The 18,817-nt window shown below is 48.6% G+C and overlaps 1 protein-coding gene across 1 annotated transcript; it reads left to right on the top strand.

Moving 5' to 3' along the window:
* The first annotated feature begins 3,428 nt into the window (after positions 1–3,428).
* On the top strand, positions 3,429–17,997 carry LOC107115660 (major facilitator superfamily domain-containing protein 7-like). Its single transcript, XM_015417413.1, has 8 exons — positions 3,429–3,501; positions 4,372–4,448; positions 4,548–4,685; positions 6,850–6,966; positions 8,053–8,205; positions 10,559–10,716; positions 13,863–13,975; positions 17,486–17,997. Exons 2-8 carry the CDS (start codon positions 4,446–4,448, stop codon positions 17,653–17,655), a joined length of 852 nt encoding a protein of 283 aa, XP_015272899.1. The 5' UTR covers positions 3,429–3,501; positions 4,372–4,445; the 3' UTR covers positions 17,656–17,997.
* Positions 17,998–18,817: the final 820 nt, after the last annotated feature.

Genomic DNA, 18,817 nt, shown 5'->3' with positions numbered 1-18,817 from the left:
CCTCCTCCTCCTTCTATCATCATCATCATGCCAATGATACTGGCCTATCTTACAGACCTGACCTAGATAGCCCAGGCTAGCTTGAGCTCATCAGATCTCAGAAGCTAAGCTTCTGGTGTTATACAAATAAAGTCCCAGTCAAAAACTGGAGTCAAATCAAGACACCTGAAAACAGTTAGGCCAAACAAGCCTATCAAAAATTGACTGCTTTCTGAGCACAATCAGGAAATACATGAAGTTTTATACTTGGAATGACATCATCATAAAAATAATATTCAAAAAGCATAATTGGTTACAAATAATAATACATCATTTGAATCATAATTCCCTTATTGGTCAAATGTAAAGAAAGGTGTGTCTACACAATATCATCAAGTGTTTACTTAACCTAAGCTGCATAATATTTGCCAAGGATTCTCTATACCCAAACAAAGGTGTTTTTTCCCGATACGAAGCTAAAGTCCTTTTTGACCCAGACACTGCAAAATTTTACCCTAAACAATTAAAAAACATGTACTTTATATCTATCTTCTGTACCAAAAGAATGTTATTCTCTTGTCTGCTAGCATCAATTGGAAAATACCCTAACCTACACAGACAACACACAAACAAGGGAGACTAAACCACAGAGGGGAAACAACAAATCACACACACACACACACACACACCACTTTAAAACCAGAAACTCTTCAGGTGTCACACCCCTGCTCCCAAATAAGGAAGACTGACAAAAGGATTTACAGACCCACCCAAAAAGGTCCCTTTATATGGAATTATCTTACATCCGTTTGAATGGGATTATTCATACAATGTTTGGTTAGATATAAATATAATAAATATAATTCCAGTAAACATAAGAACATAAGAGATGCCAATGTTGGATCAGGCCAAAGGCCCATCCAGTCCAACACTCTGTATCCCACAGTGGCCAGAAATACCAGTGCCATCAGGAGGTCCACCAGTGGGGCCAGGACATTAGAAGCCCTCCCACTGTTGACCCCCCCCAAGCACCAAGATGACAGAGCATCACTTGCCCCAGAGTCCCTATCTATACCTTGTGGCTAATAGCCACTGATGGACCTCTGCCCTGCTGAAAATATCCACTGATAGCTGGTATTTCTGTCAATGGAGCACAGCCCCACTTCCTGGCCATAGTTGTGCCTTGAAATGCTGCTCCTGGGAGATGGAGACAGCATGGAGGAGGGAAGTCAGGAGGAGAAAGAAATCAGTGAAAACCAGCCTCTTCTGTCATGAGAACTTAAGAAGAGCCCTGCTGGATCAGACCAGTGGTCCATCCAGTCCAGCATCCCACTTCACACAGTGGTCAACCAGTTCCTCTGGACAGCCAGCAACAGGGCATAGAGGCCAAAGCCTTCCCCTGATGTTGCCTCCTGGCTCTGGGATTCAGAGGATTAGTGCCTCTGAATGGGGAGGTTCCCCTTAGTCACCATGTCTAGTGGCCATTATCCTCCATGAATCTATCGATTCCCCTTTTAAAGCTGTTTATTCCTGTGGCCATCACTACATCCTCTGGCAGCAAATTCCTCATTTTAATCACTCTCTGTGTAAAGTAGTATTTCCTTTTGTCCATCCTGAACCTACTGCCCATCAGCTTCATTGGATGCCCTCAAGTTCTAGTATTTTGGGAGAGGGGAGAAAAATGTCAACTCTCTCCACCCCGTGCATAATTTTATAAACCTCTATCATGTCCACCTCCTTAGTCATCTCCCAGACCTTTCAGCCTTTCCTCACAGGGAATGTGCTCCAACCCCCTAATAATTCTGGTCGTCCTCCTCTGTATTTTTCCCAGCTCTGCAGTGCCCTTTTTGAGATAACGGTGATCAAAACCATACACAGTATTCTCAATGAAGTCGCACCATCAATCTCTACCGGGGCATTGCAATATCGGCCGTTTTATTCTCAATCCCTTTTCTAAATAATCCCTGCAGCCCACTGGGTCGACACTTTCAGTGAGCTACCCACTACAGCCGCAAGATCTTTTCCCCTCTCAGTCTTAGCAAGTTTAGACCCCATTAGCCGTATACTTGAGGCTGGGATTTTTTTCTCCCATTATGCATCATTTTACACTTACGAACACTGGCCTTTGCCATATTGCCGCTCACTCACCCAGTTTGTGGAGGAGCTCTTCACTTTCAGCCTCGGTTTTTTCTCCATCTTGTCAACAGAAGCCATCAGTGGGATCCAACTGCAAGTATGTAAAAAGCTTTGAACGCTTACTTATTGAAATGTCATGTCCTTTTTATCATTTCCCCAATTTTTAGTAAATTGATAACAAGGAATCCATACAGAATGTGATACTGCAAAGTTCATATATTGTAAAACTTATAAACATCAACAACAACCTGCTAAAGCTATATAACCTGAACTAAGAAACCCACAAGTTCATCCAAAATCTTAACTGTATAAGAATGGTAATCGTTTTAAGATGAGGAGTAAGAACTGCTAAGGCAAAAATTTGATGTTAAGAAAACTGATGAGTAAAACAAAAAATCTTTTAATGCTCTGTCAAATAAGAGGGTCCCAACAACAGAACAATTAGAAGTAAACCCAGGAGCGGTAGGATACATTTGACGAAAGTAGTCCGTGTTTGGCCATATACTGGAGCACTCTTGCCCACGTATTAATAAACTTAGATGATGATGACGAGTTGATGCCTGCAGAAGTTTGTTGTATTACATTAGTAACTGAAATGTTGTGTATAATCACATAATGCATATATACTAGAATGACTCTGAAGAACAGAAGGGTCGACCCCCCACCATCTTTAACCCTGGCAAGATCCTCTGCCTGTTGGGCCCCTCTGGACAAACAGATCCACACAGTCTACCATGCGGTACATCAACTGAGGCCCAGTCTTACTGCCTTGGTGGGCTCCCACATCCCATCAGTAACACATGACAACGTCAGTTGCCCAGATTGTGAAAGGACTTGCCGAGCATGATATCTCTCTGATGGGAGGGGAGAGCCGACACGGGCGATAAATAACCAGAATGCTTTCCTAGTGCAGATTTGGAGAGCAGTTCAGCAATAGGTTTCAAGCCAAGAGGCAGCATGATCTAGTGGTTACAGTGCTGGGCTAGGATCCGGGGGGGGGGAGGGGAGGCAGGACAGAATCTCCACTTTGCTACGGAAGCTTATGGGGGACTTTGGGCTAACAGCACGCTCTCAGCCTGACCCACCGTGAGCCAGTTGCTCCCCTTCAGCCTCACAGCCAGCCTGTAGCACGTAGCCTGCAGCCCAGTCTAGGCATTCCAAAGTGTTTCTCGGAATGAACCTCTTCAGGTCACAGTGTGTCTGTCCTTCACATCTGCTTGTCACAGTTGCGCCTCTCTCGTGCAAGGACTCCTGGCATCTCTTTATTCAACAGATGAGCCACAATTAAGCAACAGCAGAGACCAGATACTGAAATTTACGAGAAACCACCCAACTGGTTCCAGTATATGGAAGCCATTAACCTTGTGATTCCACCCTACTGAATAGGTGAATTTTGCCACTTTTCGCAAACGAATCATTTTTTAGCCTCTGCTCTAAAAAAAAAAAGGAGGCTTGGAATTTCCAACCCAGTGATTCAATTCATGCAACAGTTAAGCCTTGAATACTTTGCTCTATGGCTCTATTTTGAATGGAAGCTTATAAATATACAAGGAAGCAACTTGGAGCAGCAAATCTGACCAGGAAAATGATTTTCGTATTGAGGCCAGATGGCCGTCTGACAGCAATGTTGATTCTGTGAACTTGGGCGGATCGTGAGAGGGAGGGCAGGAAGGGTGGCTTCAGTGCTTAGTTCTCGAGGCCCTTTCTTACACACCCAGGGAAATGCCAATCGCCACTTTGGGATCAGGAAGCAGTTTTTCTCCAGGCCAGTTTGGCCGGGCATCCTGGAGGCTTTCTGTCATCTTCTGGGCATGGAACAGGGGTCACTAGGGGTGTGGGGGGGGGAGGTATTTGTGAATTTCCTGCACTGTGCAGGGGGTTGGACTCGACCCTGGAGGTCCCTTCCAATTCTTATGATTTTATAGTACATTTCTAAGAGTTACATCCTTCCACGCCCATTGAAGTCAACAGGCTAAGAAGGCTGTAAATCTGATTCATATTGCACTGATAGTTGTTGGGCTTGCCGGGAATGCATATGAGGGACTTAAGGGTAATTTTGGCCTGCAGCAGGAGGGGGAAAGAGAAGGAATTCACACTCCCTGGGCTAAAGTGACCCGTGGATCCAAGCCAGGGTCTGGTCCTGGGTAAACTCCTGGCTTCTCAGAGTCCATTGGCTTGTGTGTAAAAATGTTTGGCACGGTATTTCAATTGCTTGAGGGAAAATAAACATCACTTCTTCTTTTTATTTCCATATAGCCAATCCGTTGGGCCTTCTTATAACTAACATACTGTCTCCTGCACTTGTGCATGAAGGAAAAGATATCCCTTTAATGGTAAATGAAAGCAAATGCATTTAGAATCTGTTCCATCTCCTTGCAGAGGAGGTGGGTGCTCCATTTTTGACTTTGTCGGGGTTGTGTTTCCCCCCCCAGCTCGGAGTGTACACAGGGCCTGCCATCTTGGCCTGTGTTTTAGCGACGGTGGGGATTCGCAAAAAGGAGCCTCCAACACCCCCATCGGCCAGCGCCAGTCAGTCTAATTCACAGTCGGTCTTTGCAGGCTTGAAGATGGTACGTTGCAAGCAAGGAACAATGGGTAAACCTGGAAGGGCAGGGACGTGTCCCCAATCCTGGGTCTGAAGTAGGGTTGCCATGTCCCTTTGGCTGGGGATGGGGGGGGGAGATGTACCAGGAGTGGGGGGGAGGCCCAGGCTACATTGCCAGCGACGTCACTTCTGCCATGTACCAGAAATAAAACCGTCACATTGTGACGGCACTCTGGTATTTGGGCAAAAACTTTATGGTAAAAATGGGGTCAACCACAGAGTTTTTGCCCAAGTACCAGAGCATCGCTGGTGTGATGATGTCACTTCTGGCTGATGTGCAACATAGACCTATGCCTCCTCCTGCTCGGCAAGTCCCCCTCCTGGCCAACCAATTGCTGGTGGAGGGCAGGGCCGGGGGGCTGGTAACTCTTGTCTGAGTGAACAAAAAAAAAATCTACTTTATGGCAGATGAGATTGTTGGTCCTTTCAACCTTAGCATCACCTATCTGGGATCTTTGGCAAAGAAGCTTCCCCTGCTCTGTTTCCTTGGATCTCTTACTGTGGGATGGCAGGCGTCAAACCGGAGACCTGCTGCGTGTATTCTGACATTCAGCCTGAGAGTCTGATCTTGCTAGTGCTTCTGTGTAGGCATTCCTAGTTCGAGATGGCACTAGTGCTGCACAGGCCGTTCCCATCCCATAGCCCCGGATACAGCTAATGGGACAAAGTGTACGGAGCATAACCCCAAGGGGGGCGGTGGCTGAATAAAATACCAAGGTGACTGGTATTTCATTACTGGGCTACACCAGAAGAAGGTAGACTCAGTTTGCTGAGGGTTAGGACAGCAGCTTTTGAGATATTAGGGAATGCTGTGCGGGAGCAAAGCCAAGGATAAGCTGAGCTTTCCTGGTTATTATAGGAAGCATGGTTGTGATGGAGGGTGGGGGCTCTCGCAGGGAAACTTATCGCTGTGCCCATCATGGCTGCTTGGGCCTCAGATCCCCTTCACTGCCTACAGAGCTCCTCCCCTGAGGAATGGCAAGATGCACTCTTACAACCAGTGCTCCCTCTAAGCTGTGGAGTCTTGTGAGCAAAGATTCTACTTTGTGAGCTACAGGCATTAACGTTGTGAGCAAGCGATTTGGCTGCTGCATAAATTAGTTTGCCCCAGAGCCGTCCTTCCTGAGCTAAGACAAAAATGTGTGAGCCGGAGGCTAAGAAACTGTGAGGTAGCTCACACTAAGTCAGCTTAGAGGGAACACTGCTTACGGTAGGTGAGGGCAAGAGATTAAGACCTGCCCACAGCCCCATTCACAGGACTCAGTGAAGTTTTGAACCCACGTTATCATTTAGTCAGATCGAAGCAGCCAGTGTGGGGTGGTGATTAGAGCACATGACTAGAATTTGGGAAACCAAGGTTCAGATCCCCACTCAGCCATGGAAGCTTGCTAGGTGACCCTGAGTCAGTCAGTCTCTCTCTCTCAGCCTAATTTACCTCACAGATCCAGGTGGGGAGCCGTATTAATCTGTCTGTTGCAGTAGAAAAGAGGAAGATTCCAGTAGCATCCCGAAGACTCACAAAATCTGAAGAAGGTGAGCAGTGACTCACGAAAGCTCATCCCTGCCACATATTTTGTTAGTCTTTAAGGTGCTACTGGACTCTGGCTCTTTTCTGTTACCTCACAGAGTTGTTACGGTGAGAATAAAATGGCGCAGGGAGAACAATGCTGTAAGCTGATTTGAGTCCCCACTGAAGAGAAAAGTGGGAAATAAATAATATTCTCGTCGCTACACCACATTAGTTTCCCCACCATCACGAGTGAATAGCATGGCTACTGAGTGCTGGCCTTTGCTTTTGGCCCTGAAAACAAACAGTCCAAATGACAGACGGCTGGCATGCTCTGAACGGGAGCATCAAGCATCCTTTATAAGAGTTCTGTTTCTTCACAATGAAGCGGGGGGGGGGAGATGCGCAGAGACAGGAAAAATGGCACCTCCTCCAGGATCTAGGGACCCAAGCCAACTACTTCCTCCACAGTTTACTTCAAAACAGGCATCAGAATGGACAGTAGTCCAAAATTCCTAGACACCTGATTGGGGCAAGTTCCCCAGCAGCACTGGAAGCAGAAGCAGGTCCTAGTGTGCCGGCAAACATGTCACTTTCTGACAACGGCGTCTTCCACTCCTAGCTCCTTCGAAACAAGCCTTACCTCGTCCTGATGCTCACTGTCGGAGGAGGGGTAGCACTCTTCAGCTGCTACAGTGCTCTGCTGGAACAGGTCCTGTGCTCAATGGGATATTCAAACGTAAGTTACTTCATCTTTCTTATATGTCGCGTCTTGTGGGGGGCAGGGCCCAGGAATATACCCAGTGACCATGAGGGACCAAGGTTTAGGAAGCCATAGAGAGGAAGAGGAAACTGGGGGCAGGGCGATTCGCAGCCTTCTTATTCTGAGACCTAGTGGGGGACAGGCCCGGCAGGGACGACCTGGGGACTGGCCCTTCGGTTCCTGAACCTCATCTCCCCCCCCCCCGCACCCCTTTTCACAGCAAGTAAGATACAGTGACTGAGCAGAGGTTATCTCATATTTATTTAGACACAGGATTTCTCTTGAGACGTTTTGATGGTCTGTTTGTCTACTGGCTTACCTCGGGCCTGCAGATGCTACATTACAAATACCAGTACCTGGACGGTATTGAAACTAAAGTGCTATCCCTCAACAGAGTTACACCTTTCTAAGTCTGCTGATGTCAACGGGCTTAGTAGCTCTGTTTCAGATGGCACTGTGAAGCTGCCAGACAAAGACATTGATAACAAATGCTACTGAATCACAACGGCATTTTATTTTCTGGGGTTTAAAATGAAGTCCTTTTGGCTCCTTCAGCGTACAAGTTATCCTGGAACTGCTAACAGCCTTTTGGCTAATGGTTATTAGCATAGGTAACTATTGTTAATGAATCAGAGTGGAACACATTGGTTTGGTTCAGACCTGAAATGAAACCATGGCTTATCTTAAGTATGGCTAGTTTGTGGTACCAGGATAACTCAAATCCTAGGTTGCCTCGGCAAACCGTGGCTCCGTAATTTTCGTTCTATGGCTGGTGGAACAGGCCAGGATTTAGTCACAATTGTCTGCATTAACAAATGTCACAAACCCACACTAACGACTAACCATGGCTAGCAAACCAACTTCAAATCCAGGTTTGACTCGCCCTACCTATCCAAAGTTAGTCAACTGGCATGGCCCACATCCAGATAATCACATCGGCATAGTTTCATTAAGCTGTGGTTTTGTCTGATTTCTGAACTGCTTTCACAACATACAAAGCCTGTTGTGCAGAAAAACTTCTAAGCTGTACAACGACGATCCCTTATTGAGCTCCTATTACAGTTATTTGCAGGTCTGTGTGGTGCCTTATTCACTGTGGCTGGATTAATCGGTGCCTTCCTTCTTGGACTGTACGTGGACAGGACAAAGAAATTTATAGAATCTACCAAGATTGGTATTTGTTTATCTGCACTGGCTTGCACGGCATATGCAGTGGTAAGTACCATTGGGTACAAATATGGTGCAAGTTGCCATAATGGAAACCTAATATTTATTTAAGGCATTCATTTATGCTTTGCCCTTCTCCCCAGTGGGGGCCAAAGTGGATTACATCATTCTCCTTCTCCCCCCCCATTTCAGAACCGAATATACAGCGAGAGTGTTTTAAAAGGAATGGGGGGGACGACGACAAGATTGCTTGTTGACTTCGTGTTGCAAGCCTGACCAGGCCCAGGCCCCTGTGACAATTTTAAGTGGCTAAATTTTCCTCTAGAACAGTGGTTCTCAACCTGTGGGTCGCGACCCCTTTGGGGGTCGAACGACCCTTTCACGGGTCGCCTAAGACCATCGGAAAATTTGTAACAATAAAAATACATCCTGCCTATCAGATATTTACATTACGATTCATAACAGTAGCAAAATTACAGTTATGAAGTAGCAACTAAAATAATTTTATGGTTGGGGGTCACCACAACATGAGGAACTGTATTAAAGGGTCGCGGCATTAGGAAGGTTGAGAACCACTGCTCTAGAACGACATTGGTGGCCATGGGTTAGACCCGTGTCCGCTGTAACGTGTCGTCTGTCTCTCCGAAGTTTGTGAGGAAGGAGAGGTGATGACGGCAGGGGGGTTTTCTTCAGGGTCCCAAGAGGAAGGCGCCAGCCCTCCTCCAAATAGAAGGGGGGCAGTGAACACTCCTTGGATTCCCTACCCCTCGTCACTCACGGTGCAGGATAGGCCTGGGACTGATACTCCATACTCCGTAAGGTCATAAGTAAGACGGTTGCCCTTTCTTTCTCTGAGAGGCCTGCCATTCTTGGATTGGGCCACAGGCAACGAGAGCGGGTGGGTGGCCGGGGAAGGTGGCCGGCACGCCTCTGGGCATAAGTAAGACGGTTGCCCTTTCTTTCTCCGAGAGGCCTGCCATTCTTGGATTGGGCCAGGGGAAGGTGGCCTCTGGAGACAGTCTGAGGTATCGAAGGGACAGAACTGACTCAGGGAAGCAGCCCCTCATTCTTCAGCTTGCTCGAATGAGCGTGGGCCCAAAGCCTGAAGGGAAAATAACTCATGGGATACAAAAGGAGCTTTGATAACCGAGCATGCCACTGGAGCTCCACAGTGTGCCCTCTGCTGAGACAGAAGGCTGTGAGGTGGCAGGGTGGGGTGAGGCCCTCCGACCCCAGTGTCCAAAAGAGAAAGCCCTGCCACTTGTCTCGTGGGGTCAGAGCCACTGGAAGAGTTCGCAGAAGGTGTCGGTGGAGTGGGATCGTTTCCCACCTTCTCAAGCAAGCTACTGTTTTTGTCCTCTCGGAGGACTTTCCAAGGAGAATGGGACCCTCAGATGAGCGGAGGCCCTGCGGTGACAAGAGGGAATCAAACAGAATCACCCTCTCTCGTCTCTCTGTGACGCAGGCTGCAAATGGATGGAGGAAAAGAGATTAATGCACTGCAGCCCCTACACACACACATATCCCTTGGCATATTTTGCATGCAAAACTCTGCCTATCCTTACGGAAGAGATTCAGGACAGGTTCCTTCAGGAAGGGAGAGAGAAGGGAAAGATTCCCCCTCCAGCAACGCCTTCCATGAACTCTTCTGGCAGTTCCAACCCCGGAACTGTGGAATAGAACCCAGATGAACCAGATGTAATTTGAGGTGAGGATTATATACGGGTTGTACCAGGGGTCGTTTCGTAGAAAAAGAGTTAGGTGAACTCATTAGCATAACTCATTAGCATATGCCACACACCCTGACATCACCGGAAGTGTGTCATAAGGCCACACCCCCTGACCTCACCAGAAGTGTGTCATAAGGCCACACACCCCACCCCCAACTGTCCCGGCCGCCGCCGGCCTTGCAGCTCCACTGCCGAGCCCCATGAGGGGCCCGGCGGTGTGAAGTGTGTCATAAGGCCACACACCCCACCCCCAACTGTCCCGGCCGCCGCCGGCCTTGCCCATGAGGGGCCCGGCGGTGGACCTGCAAGGCCGGCGGGAGTGCAAGGAAGCCCCGCGAAGGCCCTCCCTGGCCCCAGGCAGGCAGGGGTAGGGAGAGGCATAGAGGAAGCAACTTACCCTCCCTCTTCTCCTGCCTCCTCCTGGCTGAATGAGGGCCGGAAGCAGGGGGCGGGGCTTCGTCATGTGCCCCGCCCCCCGTACCTCACCCGGGGGAACTGCGATCCCCCGTGATCTCCCCCGAAATGACCTCTGGGTTGTACTCACATAACCAAGCAGGCTTTGCCACAAACTGGGAGGGATGGGATGGGTATAGACACACTGGGGACTCCCCACGCAAACAAAGAGAAGTGAGGCGCATACCTAGCACTCCACATGGACTCTCTTCCTCCAGGTGTCTCAGTTTAGGAACCAGACCTACGCGTTGGCAGTGATCAGCTCCATCTTTGGGTTCTTTGGATTCGCGACCTATCCCATCTACATGGAACTTGCTGTGGAATGCTCGTACCCTGTGGGAGAAGGAACATCGTCTGGGCTGATTTTTGTGGCTAGGTAAGAAGCTGAGCCTGGGGCGGGCCACCGATTCGTCCAAAAAAACCTGAGCCTCTTCTTTTCCTAAGCTAGGGCTGCTCACGTACGATTCCTCCCCCTCTTCAGCCAAAACCTTAGGGGACAAAGGCTTGCCCAGCAGTGAAGTCTCAAGTTCCTCTCCATTCCACACCAATTGTTATCAGAGTTAAGCATATCAATGTGATGCATGCCACAAGGGCTTATTATAGAAGGAACCCCCATACACACTTTGGACCAAAACGGTGGGGGGGTTGTACCTCAGATTGCAGTTAAACAGAATTTAATTCCTTGGGTTCAAAGGATCTGTCATGTCTGCTTTGTTCGGCACATATCTCTGGCTTATGCTTTCTCCTCCTACTGTTGGGCTTGTTCCAATTCCTTTTCTCTGGCCCAGTTTTATTCCCTTAGTATTCTTGAGGAAGGAGGAAATTTCTATCTCCATCATTTGTGATCTTGCCAGTTTGGTGTAGTGGTTAAGTGCGCGGACTCTAATCTGGGAGAACCGGGTTTGATTCGCCACTCTTCCACTTGCACCTGCTGATGTGACCTTGGGTCAGTCACAAGCTCTGGCACAGCTGTCCTTGAAAAAGAGCAGTTTGTGTCTGAGTTCTCTCAGCCCCACCCACCTCACAGGGTGTCTGTTGTGGGGAGGGGGAGGGAAAGGAGTTTGTAAGCCGCTCTGAGACTCCAAGTGAAGGGCAGGGTATAAATCCAATCTCTTCTTCTCTCATCCTTAAAAAAAAAAAACAGAAAAGCCTCAAACCTTTTAGCCTTCCCTCAAATGCTCCCTCTAAGCTGTGGTGTCCTGTGAGCAAAAATTCTACTTTGTGAGCTACTGGCATTAAAGTCGTGAGCGAGCAGTTTGACTACTGCATCAATTAGTCTGCTCCAGAGCCACCCTTCCTGAGCGAAGACAAAAATGTGTGAGCCGGAGGCTAAAAAACTGTGAGCTAGCTCACGCTAACTCGGGCTTAGAGGGAACACTGGCTCCAACCCCTTGACCTGTTCTGTCATTCTTCCAACTCTAGGGTAGTTTCTTGATGAAGTGACCGGCAGAAGTAATGGTAGCTCCACAAACACAGCCAGACACGGGAACTTTTTTTGCTACTCAGGAAAGGCCCTTTTCAAATTGTTGCAAAAGTCCCCAGATTGGAATGGGAGAGGGATGGAATGGGAGAGGGATGCCTCCAAAGTTTTGTGATCTTGGTAGTTAAGGAACAGTCTGCCTCAACTGACGATGTGATGAGGGAAGGAGCTACATCAGTACGCATGAAACTGGCTCTTACTGAATCGGACCATTGGTCTATCAAAGCCACCTTGAACCACAAAAGGAAAGGTGGGATATATATGTTTGAATGAGCTCTCCAGGGTCTCAAGCTGAGGTTTTTCGGATCACCTACACCCAGTGCTTCTCAATTTTTTTGTCTCTTATGTCCCATTTGGTCAAAGGACCTGAATCCCAGCATGATCGAAACAAGAAGCCCACTGTACCCAAGGCAGACATTTATATGTTTGCAGGCATTCTGTTATTCTATCTATCATGTATGGTAAGTTCTGAGGTCATAAAACATTTCAGGAACATAGTGGATATATAAAACATTTCAGGAACATAGTGGATATTCCATGGAAGGGTAGATTTGAGTCCAGTAGCACCTCAGAAGCCCACAAGCGTTTCAGGGTAGCCCTGACCTGGATAGCCCAGGCAAGCCCGATCTCATCAGATCTCGGAAGCTAAGCAGGGTTGACCCTGGCAAGCACCTGGAAGGGAGACCTCCAAGGAACACCAGGGCCAGAACGCAGAGGCAGGCAGTAGTAAGCCGCCTCTCTGAAAACATCCAAGCCCCAGTAGGGGTCACCCAAAGTCACCATGACTTCCGGGCACACAAGCGCACGTGGACACACACAAAAAAGATACCAAAAAAAGAGTTTCAGGGTACAAACGTTCGAGAGTTAAAGCTCCCTTCATTGGATATCATGAAGAACTAACAAGAGGACCTGGATAAGGACTGGCTGCCCATCTCTTTCCAGGCACAATTCAGAGTTAAGGCCCCAAATGACTTGGGGGCAAGGTACTTGAAGGACGACCCCCTCCCACATCCTCCAGCCCTGTCGCCCGTGCCAGCCACCTGCAGAGGAGAGACAGGCAGGGACCAGAGACTGGGGGTGGCACCTCCTTGTGGGATGCCCTTCCCCTTGAGGCTCAGGTAGCACCTATTCCACCCTTTCTTCAGGTGCCAGGCCAAACGTTTACCCCAGCTTCTGAGGGGACGATCTTTTCAAATCCTTTTTACAGCATGCTTCTAAGCCCAGGCCCGTAGCTAGCGGTGGGGCACTCAGGGCAGCACCCCCTATCAAATTTGCATACTCGTATCCCTGACTGCAATAAAACTTGCAAATAGGCAGGGATTTGGACCTTTCCCCCTGCAGTCTGTTTTGCAGATCTCCCTTTCCTAGCTGTTCCCTCTGGGTCCGGCTGCCCGATTTCTGTCTCCCTCCCAACTCCCTGTCCCTCCGACTCCCCCCTCCCCCGCCGACTGTTTGCCGTTTTCACTTTCGAGCTCTTCTGGGTCTGGCTCACTTGGTTGAGTCTGTCCTGCCTAAGTCTTTCCTGACCGGTCCATCCATCCATCTCTCCGACTCTCTCTCTCTCTCTGACTTTCTCCCGGGGAACCTTGCTTTGCTCTCGCCCAGGCTGGCCTTACCGGTGGTGCCAGGCAACTCCGTGGCTCACCTGCAGCCTGGGATTTGCCACCCCAACTCTCCGGCCAGACGTACTGATCAGAGAGGGAGCTGCCAGGGTAAGGAGCTCCCTTCCCCTCCACTGCGCCTGTTTAATTTAACTAATTTTAATTTAATTGGCGTGCCCTGGTGCCCCACCGTGAAAAAATTCCTGGCTACGGAGCTGTTCCAGCCTGTTTTATGAGGCTCTTCTATAGTGGTTTTATGGGGGTGGTGGTTAGGCTTTTGAATTTTAAAAATTCTATAGGTTTTAATTGTTAACTTTTAAAATATATGGGGGGTTTTTTGTGTGTTTTACTTTGTAAGCCACCCGAAACAGGTTCTCTGGAGAGGCCTAGACATTTCCTGTATAAATAAATAATGGCCTGTTCTGTTTCATTTTGGGGCAGCCAGATCCTAGGAGTTATTTTCATGGTCTTGCTCCGAAGCCTGGCGGTGGAGATGAAAAACACCACGTACTCTACTTGCTCAGTAGCTCAAGGAGGGACCCTGGATTGGTCAAGTGAGTGTCACCTTCTGCATTACCAACTAATGTTTCCGCCCATTTTGGTGGCTGAGTCCTAGCTGGAGTTCAGAGGCACCGTCTCTCTTCCTCCCCACTCAGCATCCTGCGGATTGGGGGCTACATGAAGAAAGCATGCGGTCTGCATGCCGGAAGGATGTTCACTGAGTGTCAATGAGGTCTGGAGGAAGAGAAGACATCTGATTCAGTTGGATAGAAGGGAAGGCAGGCCAATGTCTGTATCAGACACGCCACAACAATCTGAGGAGGGAGCAACTGTCTCGCCATGAGAACAGCAACTTCCTCCCAAGTTGCACAGGGAGACCATTTAGCCCTTATTGAACATAAGACCCGGTCATCTTCTGCCATGGGTCTGCTCCTTCTCGGAACTTCCTCCAGCGAAGAGCAAAGCTACACTAGCAGAAGTGAGTGTTGTGGATCTTGCTGGATATTGAAATTCTTCCTGTTGGGTTCACACCCACGCTAGCTCAGCCTCCCTGGGGTTCACGGCTGAGTGGGGAGCTGAATCCAGGCCTTTCCAGCCCCAGCGCAAAGCCTTCGAGTTGTTCAAAACACTAGAGAGGCTAGTTTCCCCTGTCTAGGGAGCTGGATTTAAACATAGAAGTACAGAAATCCTTGAACGCGCAGTCACCCAGCTGCAGTTCAAAGGGGTTCACTTTTGTTAAGCGGTGCCATATGACTCACCTGCTCAAATAGTTTGGCTCTTTATCCTTGACAGTAAAGGTAAAGGTTCCCTTGCTCAAAAGCTAGTCGAATCCGACTCTAGGGCATGGTGCTCATCTCCGTTTCCAAGCCGAAGAGCCAGCGCTGTCTGAAGATGTTTCCGTGGTCATGTGGCCGGCATGACTAGACGCCGAGACGCACGGAACGCTGTTACCTTCCCACTGAAGCGGTACCTATTTATCTACTTGCAACTTCTTGCTTTCGAACTGCTAGGTTGGCGGGAGGTGGGGCCAGAGACGGGAGCTCACTCCGTCATGTAGCACTAGAGTCTTAAACTGCCGAGCTACCAACCTTCCAGTCTGCAGTTCAGCGTCTTCACCACTGAGCCACCGCACCATCCTTGATACGTGCACTAAAAATGGAAGCTCTGCCCACCCAAGATTGCAGCCTTACCACAAGAGAGTTCAGACTAAAAATGGAAGCTCTGCCCACCCAAGACTTGCAGGCATTGGATTGCAGCCTTACCACAAGAGAGTTCAATACATAGTCTCAACAAAAGCTGGGGTGGGTGAGGAGGGCAGATGGAAACAGTGAAAACGGTTTGACAGGCCTTTAGTCTTTCGTCTCACAGCACCATGCATGCTGTATTTGGTAAGGTGTCTCTCCAGAGCCCCTCTAATGCAGTTCATTTCATGGGTTCGTCATTACTTCCATATTTTTTAGTACCCGCTGACCTGGGACACTCATTTCAAATGAATTTTATGGGGAGGCATCCTAGCTTGTCACTTTACACAAAGAACAGAAGGAGCAATCGATTCGTATTTCCATTCCACCTTTTCTCCAAAAATTTAAACTTGGGGGGGACCCCAATTTTATCCATATGGAAGTTGAACAGAGCAGGCAGGGCAAAAAGAGAGAGAAAGGAAGTGTAGTATCACTTCCAAGAAGCATTAGCGTCTCATCAGCTAGAATCCAGAAGTCAAGGTGTAAAATGGGGCACCATCCAGGATAACTCATGTTCTTGGTATCTTCAGGATCCATTGTCCACGCAGGCACGCACGGAGGCACACTAAGGAGCAGCTGCAACTTAGTAATAAGGCATGCAGCATGTCAGGATAGGTTTGGATTAGGAGAGCTCATGCAGTCCTGAAGGGGTAGAGGTGGTGGCTAGCAGAGAGCCTGAGAGTCATCAACGTAACACATGGCCTTAGGTTGTACTACATCTCTTTCCCCTGGGTTGGCAAATACTCAAGTTCTGCTAATGCAGTTCTCTGGTTTCTTAGCTGTTGCTCTTTGGCTGTGTGTCTACCACATTTTTTATGACACCCTTCCTTCAAGGAACCCAAGGTATACTATGTTTCATCCTCCCTACAACTCTGGGAGGTAGATCTGGGAAGTAGATTAGGGTTAACCATCCGGCCCAAGTACATCACTGGCCCAAGGCAATGCTCTGAGATTCATAGCTGTGTGTGAAACTAGGCTTCCCTAGCCTGATACTCTATTACTGACTATGTCACATGGACTTCGTTTCCGTCTGTTGAGACCCTGATATAATTTTGGTCTCTGCACAGAGCACTAATGGAATTAGTGAAGATTTTTTTAACCCCCTAATAGATTTAGTGAAGGGTTGTTGTTGTTTTTAACATCCTGACAGTATAGGAGGAGTTGGGGAAAAGGAGTTGTGCTTTGCGGGTGCCGGGCAACAAATCTTGCTATGGCTCTTGTGCAACCGATGAAACGTGGCCTGGCTCACAAAAGCTGATATATTTGTGAAGGAGCACTGGACTCTTGGTCTTGCGACAACTAAGCCATCTGGAATTTGTGCATAGTTGGACAGCATTCCACCACTCCGTGGGCAACGGCGTAGTTCTCCTGCATTCACTGCTGTGGCTGTTTCTAACCACTGACAGGAACAAGCACACAGTCATGGGACCCAGGTAGTGGAACATTGTGGGGACTGAAAAGAGAGGAGGGACAAGGAGTTAAAATTGTTCCCCATTCTACATGAGCCGCTCCACTGAGGGAAGAGGGACACTTTCATCCCCTCGCCACTCCTCGTTCTGAGAGAATCAACCCTCATGGCAGATCCTGCAACCTAAGGAGTGATCTCCTTACTACTAAATACAAGAACTCGTGGGCACTCTATGAAATTGCTGAGCGGTCAGGTTAGAACGGATAAAAGGAAGTACTTCTTCACCCAAAGAGTGATTAACACATGGAATTCACTGCCACAGGAAGTGGCGGCGGCTACAAGCATGGACGGCTTCAAGAGGGAATTCGATAAGCATATGGAGCAGAGGTCCATCAGTGGCTATTAGCCCCAAGGTATAGATAGGAACTCTCAGGCTGGGGCAAGGGATGCTCTGTCTTCTTGGTGCTTGGGGGGGCCAACAGTGGGAGGGCTTCTAATGTCCTGGCCCCACTGGTGGACCCCATGATGGCACCTGGTATTTTTGGCCACTGTGTGACACAGAGTGTTGGACTGGATGGGCCTTTGGCCTGATCCAACATTGGCGTCTCTTATGTTCTCTTATGTTCTTATCTTTCTGGAAGCAGGAGGGAGCAGCAGTAGCAATGGAGGATAAGTCCATGTATCGTACTGCCCACTGTTTCTCTATGCAGTTTGACATTTTGCTGAAGATACGTCATTGACTTTGGTGGCACATGCTAGCCCCGTTTAAGATTCAACATTCAGAATAAGGGAAGCATTCATAAACAAGGGTGTGCTGCTGAGCGGGAAGCTGTTGGCTTTCTATGCTGCCCCCATACTGCAGATGCTCCTTTCTAAGGAAGTGTTGATAGTATTTTTTTTTTATCGTTTTACAGCTTCGTCACTGGTGTTCGCGGGACTCAGCAGCCTGATAGCCTGTTTCTACGTGGTGGCTTTCCACACTAGCTACAGGAGGATCTACGCAGAGACGTCGAATGCCTGCTCGATTAACAAAACAGACGATTACGTAACAGATGAGCTGCACAAAAGAAAAGATACGGATTGAACTCCGGACTAACCCAAGGGCCTAAAAATAGTGGACGCTTCCCAGACCTCAAGTGCCATAACCTGTAAAAATAGCAGAGTAAATTGTACTTTGATGGTAACTGGCTGACGCAAGGTGGCTTCCCATCTAGATGTATGTCCACCCAGGGCGGCAGCCAGGAAGCTGTCTGCTCAGTGGGCAGAAGCATGACATACATTGGGTGACTGTGCTGGGATCCAGACGAGGCAACGAGAAGGGGGTGGTGGTGGAGCCACGAAGGACAGCAAGCAAGGAGCAGGGTCAGGGTGAGGCAAGATTTGCGCACGCACGCACACACACACACAAAAAGAGCTGGAGGAAAGAGACCCCACCTGGAGACAAGTCTTTGCGGATGAAATAAAAGGAACCCAAGGCAGAGAGATGCCTGTCCACAGCGCATCACCATACAGAAGCACAGCAAAGCTTGGTGGCTCCAGTGATGTCACTCGGGGCCAAAGCACAGAGATAGGGAGGTCCTGACCTGTTTTCGTGGCAATTTGCAACAGAGCTTCCTGCGTGGAAGGGAAGCCATTGAAATGTATGTGATAAGAGGGCAGTACCACCAGCAGATGGAATCTTGCTGAGACGTCTGGTCCTACCAGGTCCCTTCTAGAAAGGCTCTCTCCTGTGGAAACCACCCATGCAGCCCTGGGATAGAGGGCAGCTCCGTAAAGAGGAGCACCAAAGAGAACCCACCATGGTGGTGGTGGTACCAGAGTGTAGCAGCGGGCCAACCAACAACTGCTGCTGCTGCATGAGTGCCTGGTTCGGAATCCTCCTGCCCCAAGCCTTAAACCGACAGAACAGTTGAGATAATTAAATGGGAGAACCCCTGTCATGTGCCACCCAGAGGTCCATGGAGGAACACAAATTTGAGAAACAAGGATGACAAAAATATATATTAAGTCACTTCAGCTACATGATCCATCTTATGCAATCACTAGAAGTGGTAGGGAAGGGGAATAAACATCTATAGAATTGGTGGTGCAAATGTACATTCTCTATAGGAGGCTTGCAAATGCTTTCAGGGATCTTCACCCACAGAAATTTTATGTTATAAGTCTAGCTTGCCACCTAGTGGTGCATACCACTAAATGAGCTAGAACGTAAGGCTACCAGATAATCTTAGGATCTCCTGGCTATA

The sequence above is a fragment of the Gekko japonicus genome, unplaced genomic scaffold (assembly GCF_001447785.1).
Source record: "Gekko japonicus isolate JY-2015 unplaced genomic scaffold, Gekko_japonicus_V1.1 scaffold2598, whole genome shotgun sequence".
Lineage (NCBI taxonomy): Eukaryota > Metazoa > Chordata > Lepidosauria > Squamata > Gekkonidae > Gekko > Gekko japonicus.
Note: the sequence above shows the minus strand (reverse complement) of the source record. Positions and strands in the feature narration are given on the sequence as shown.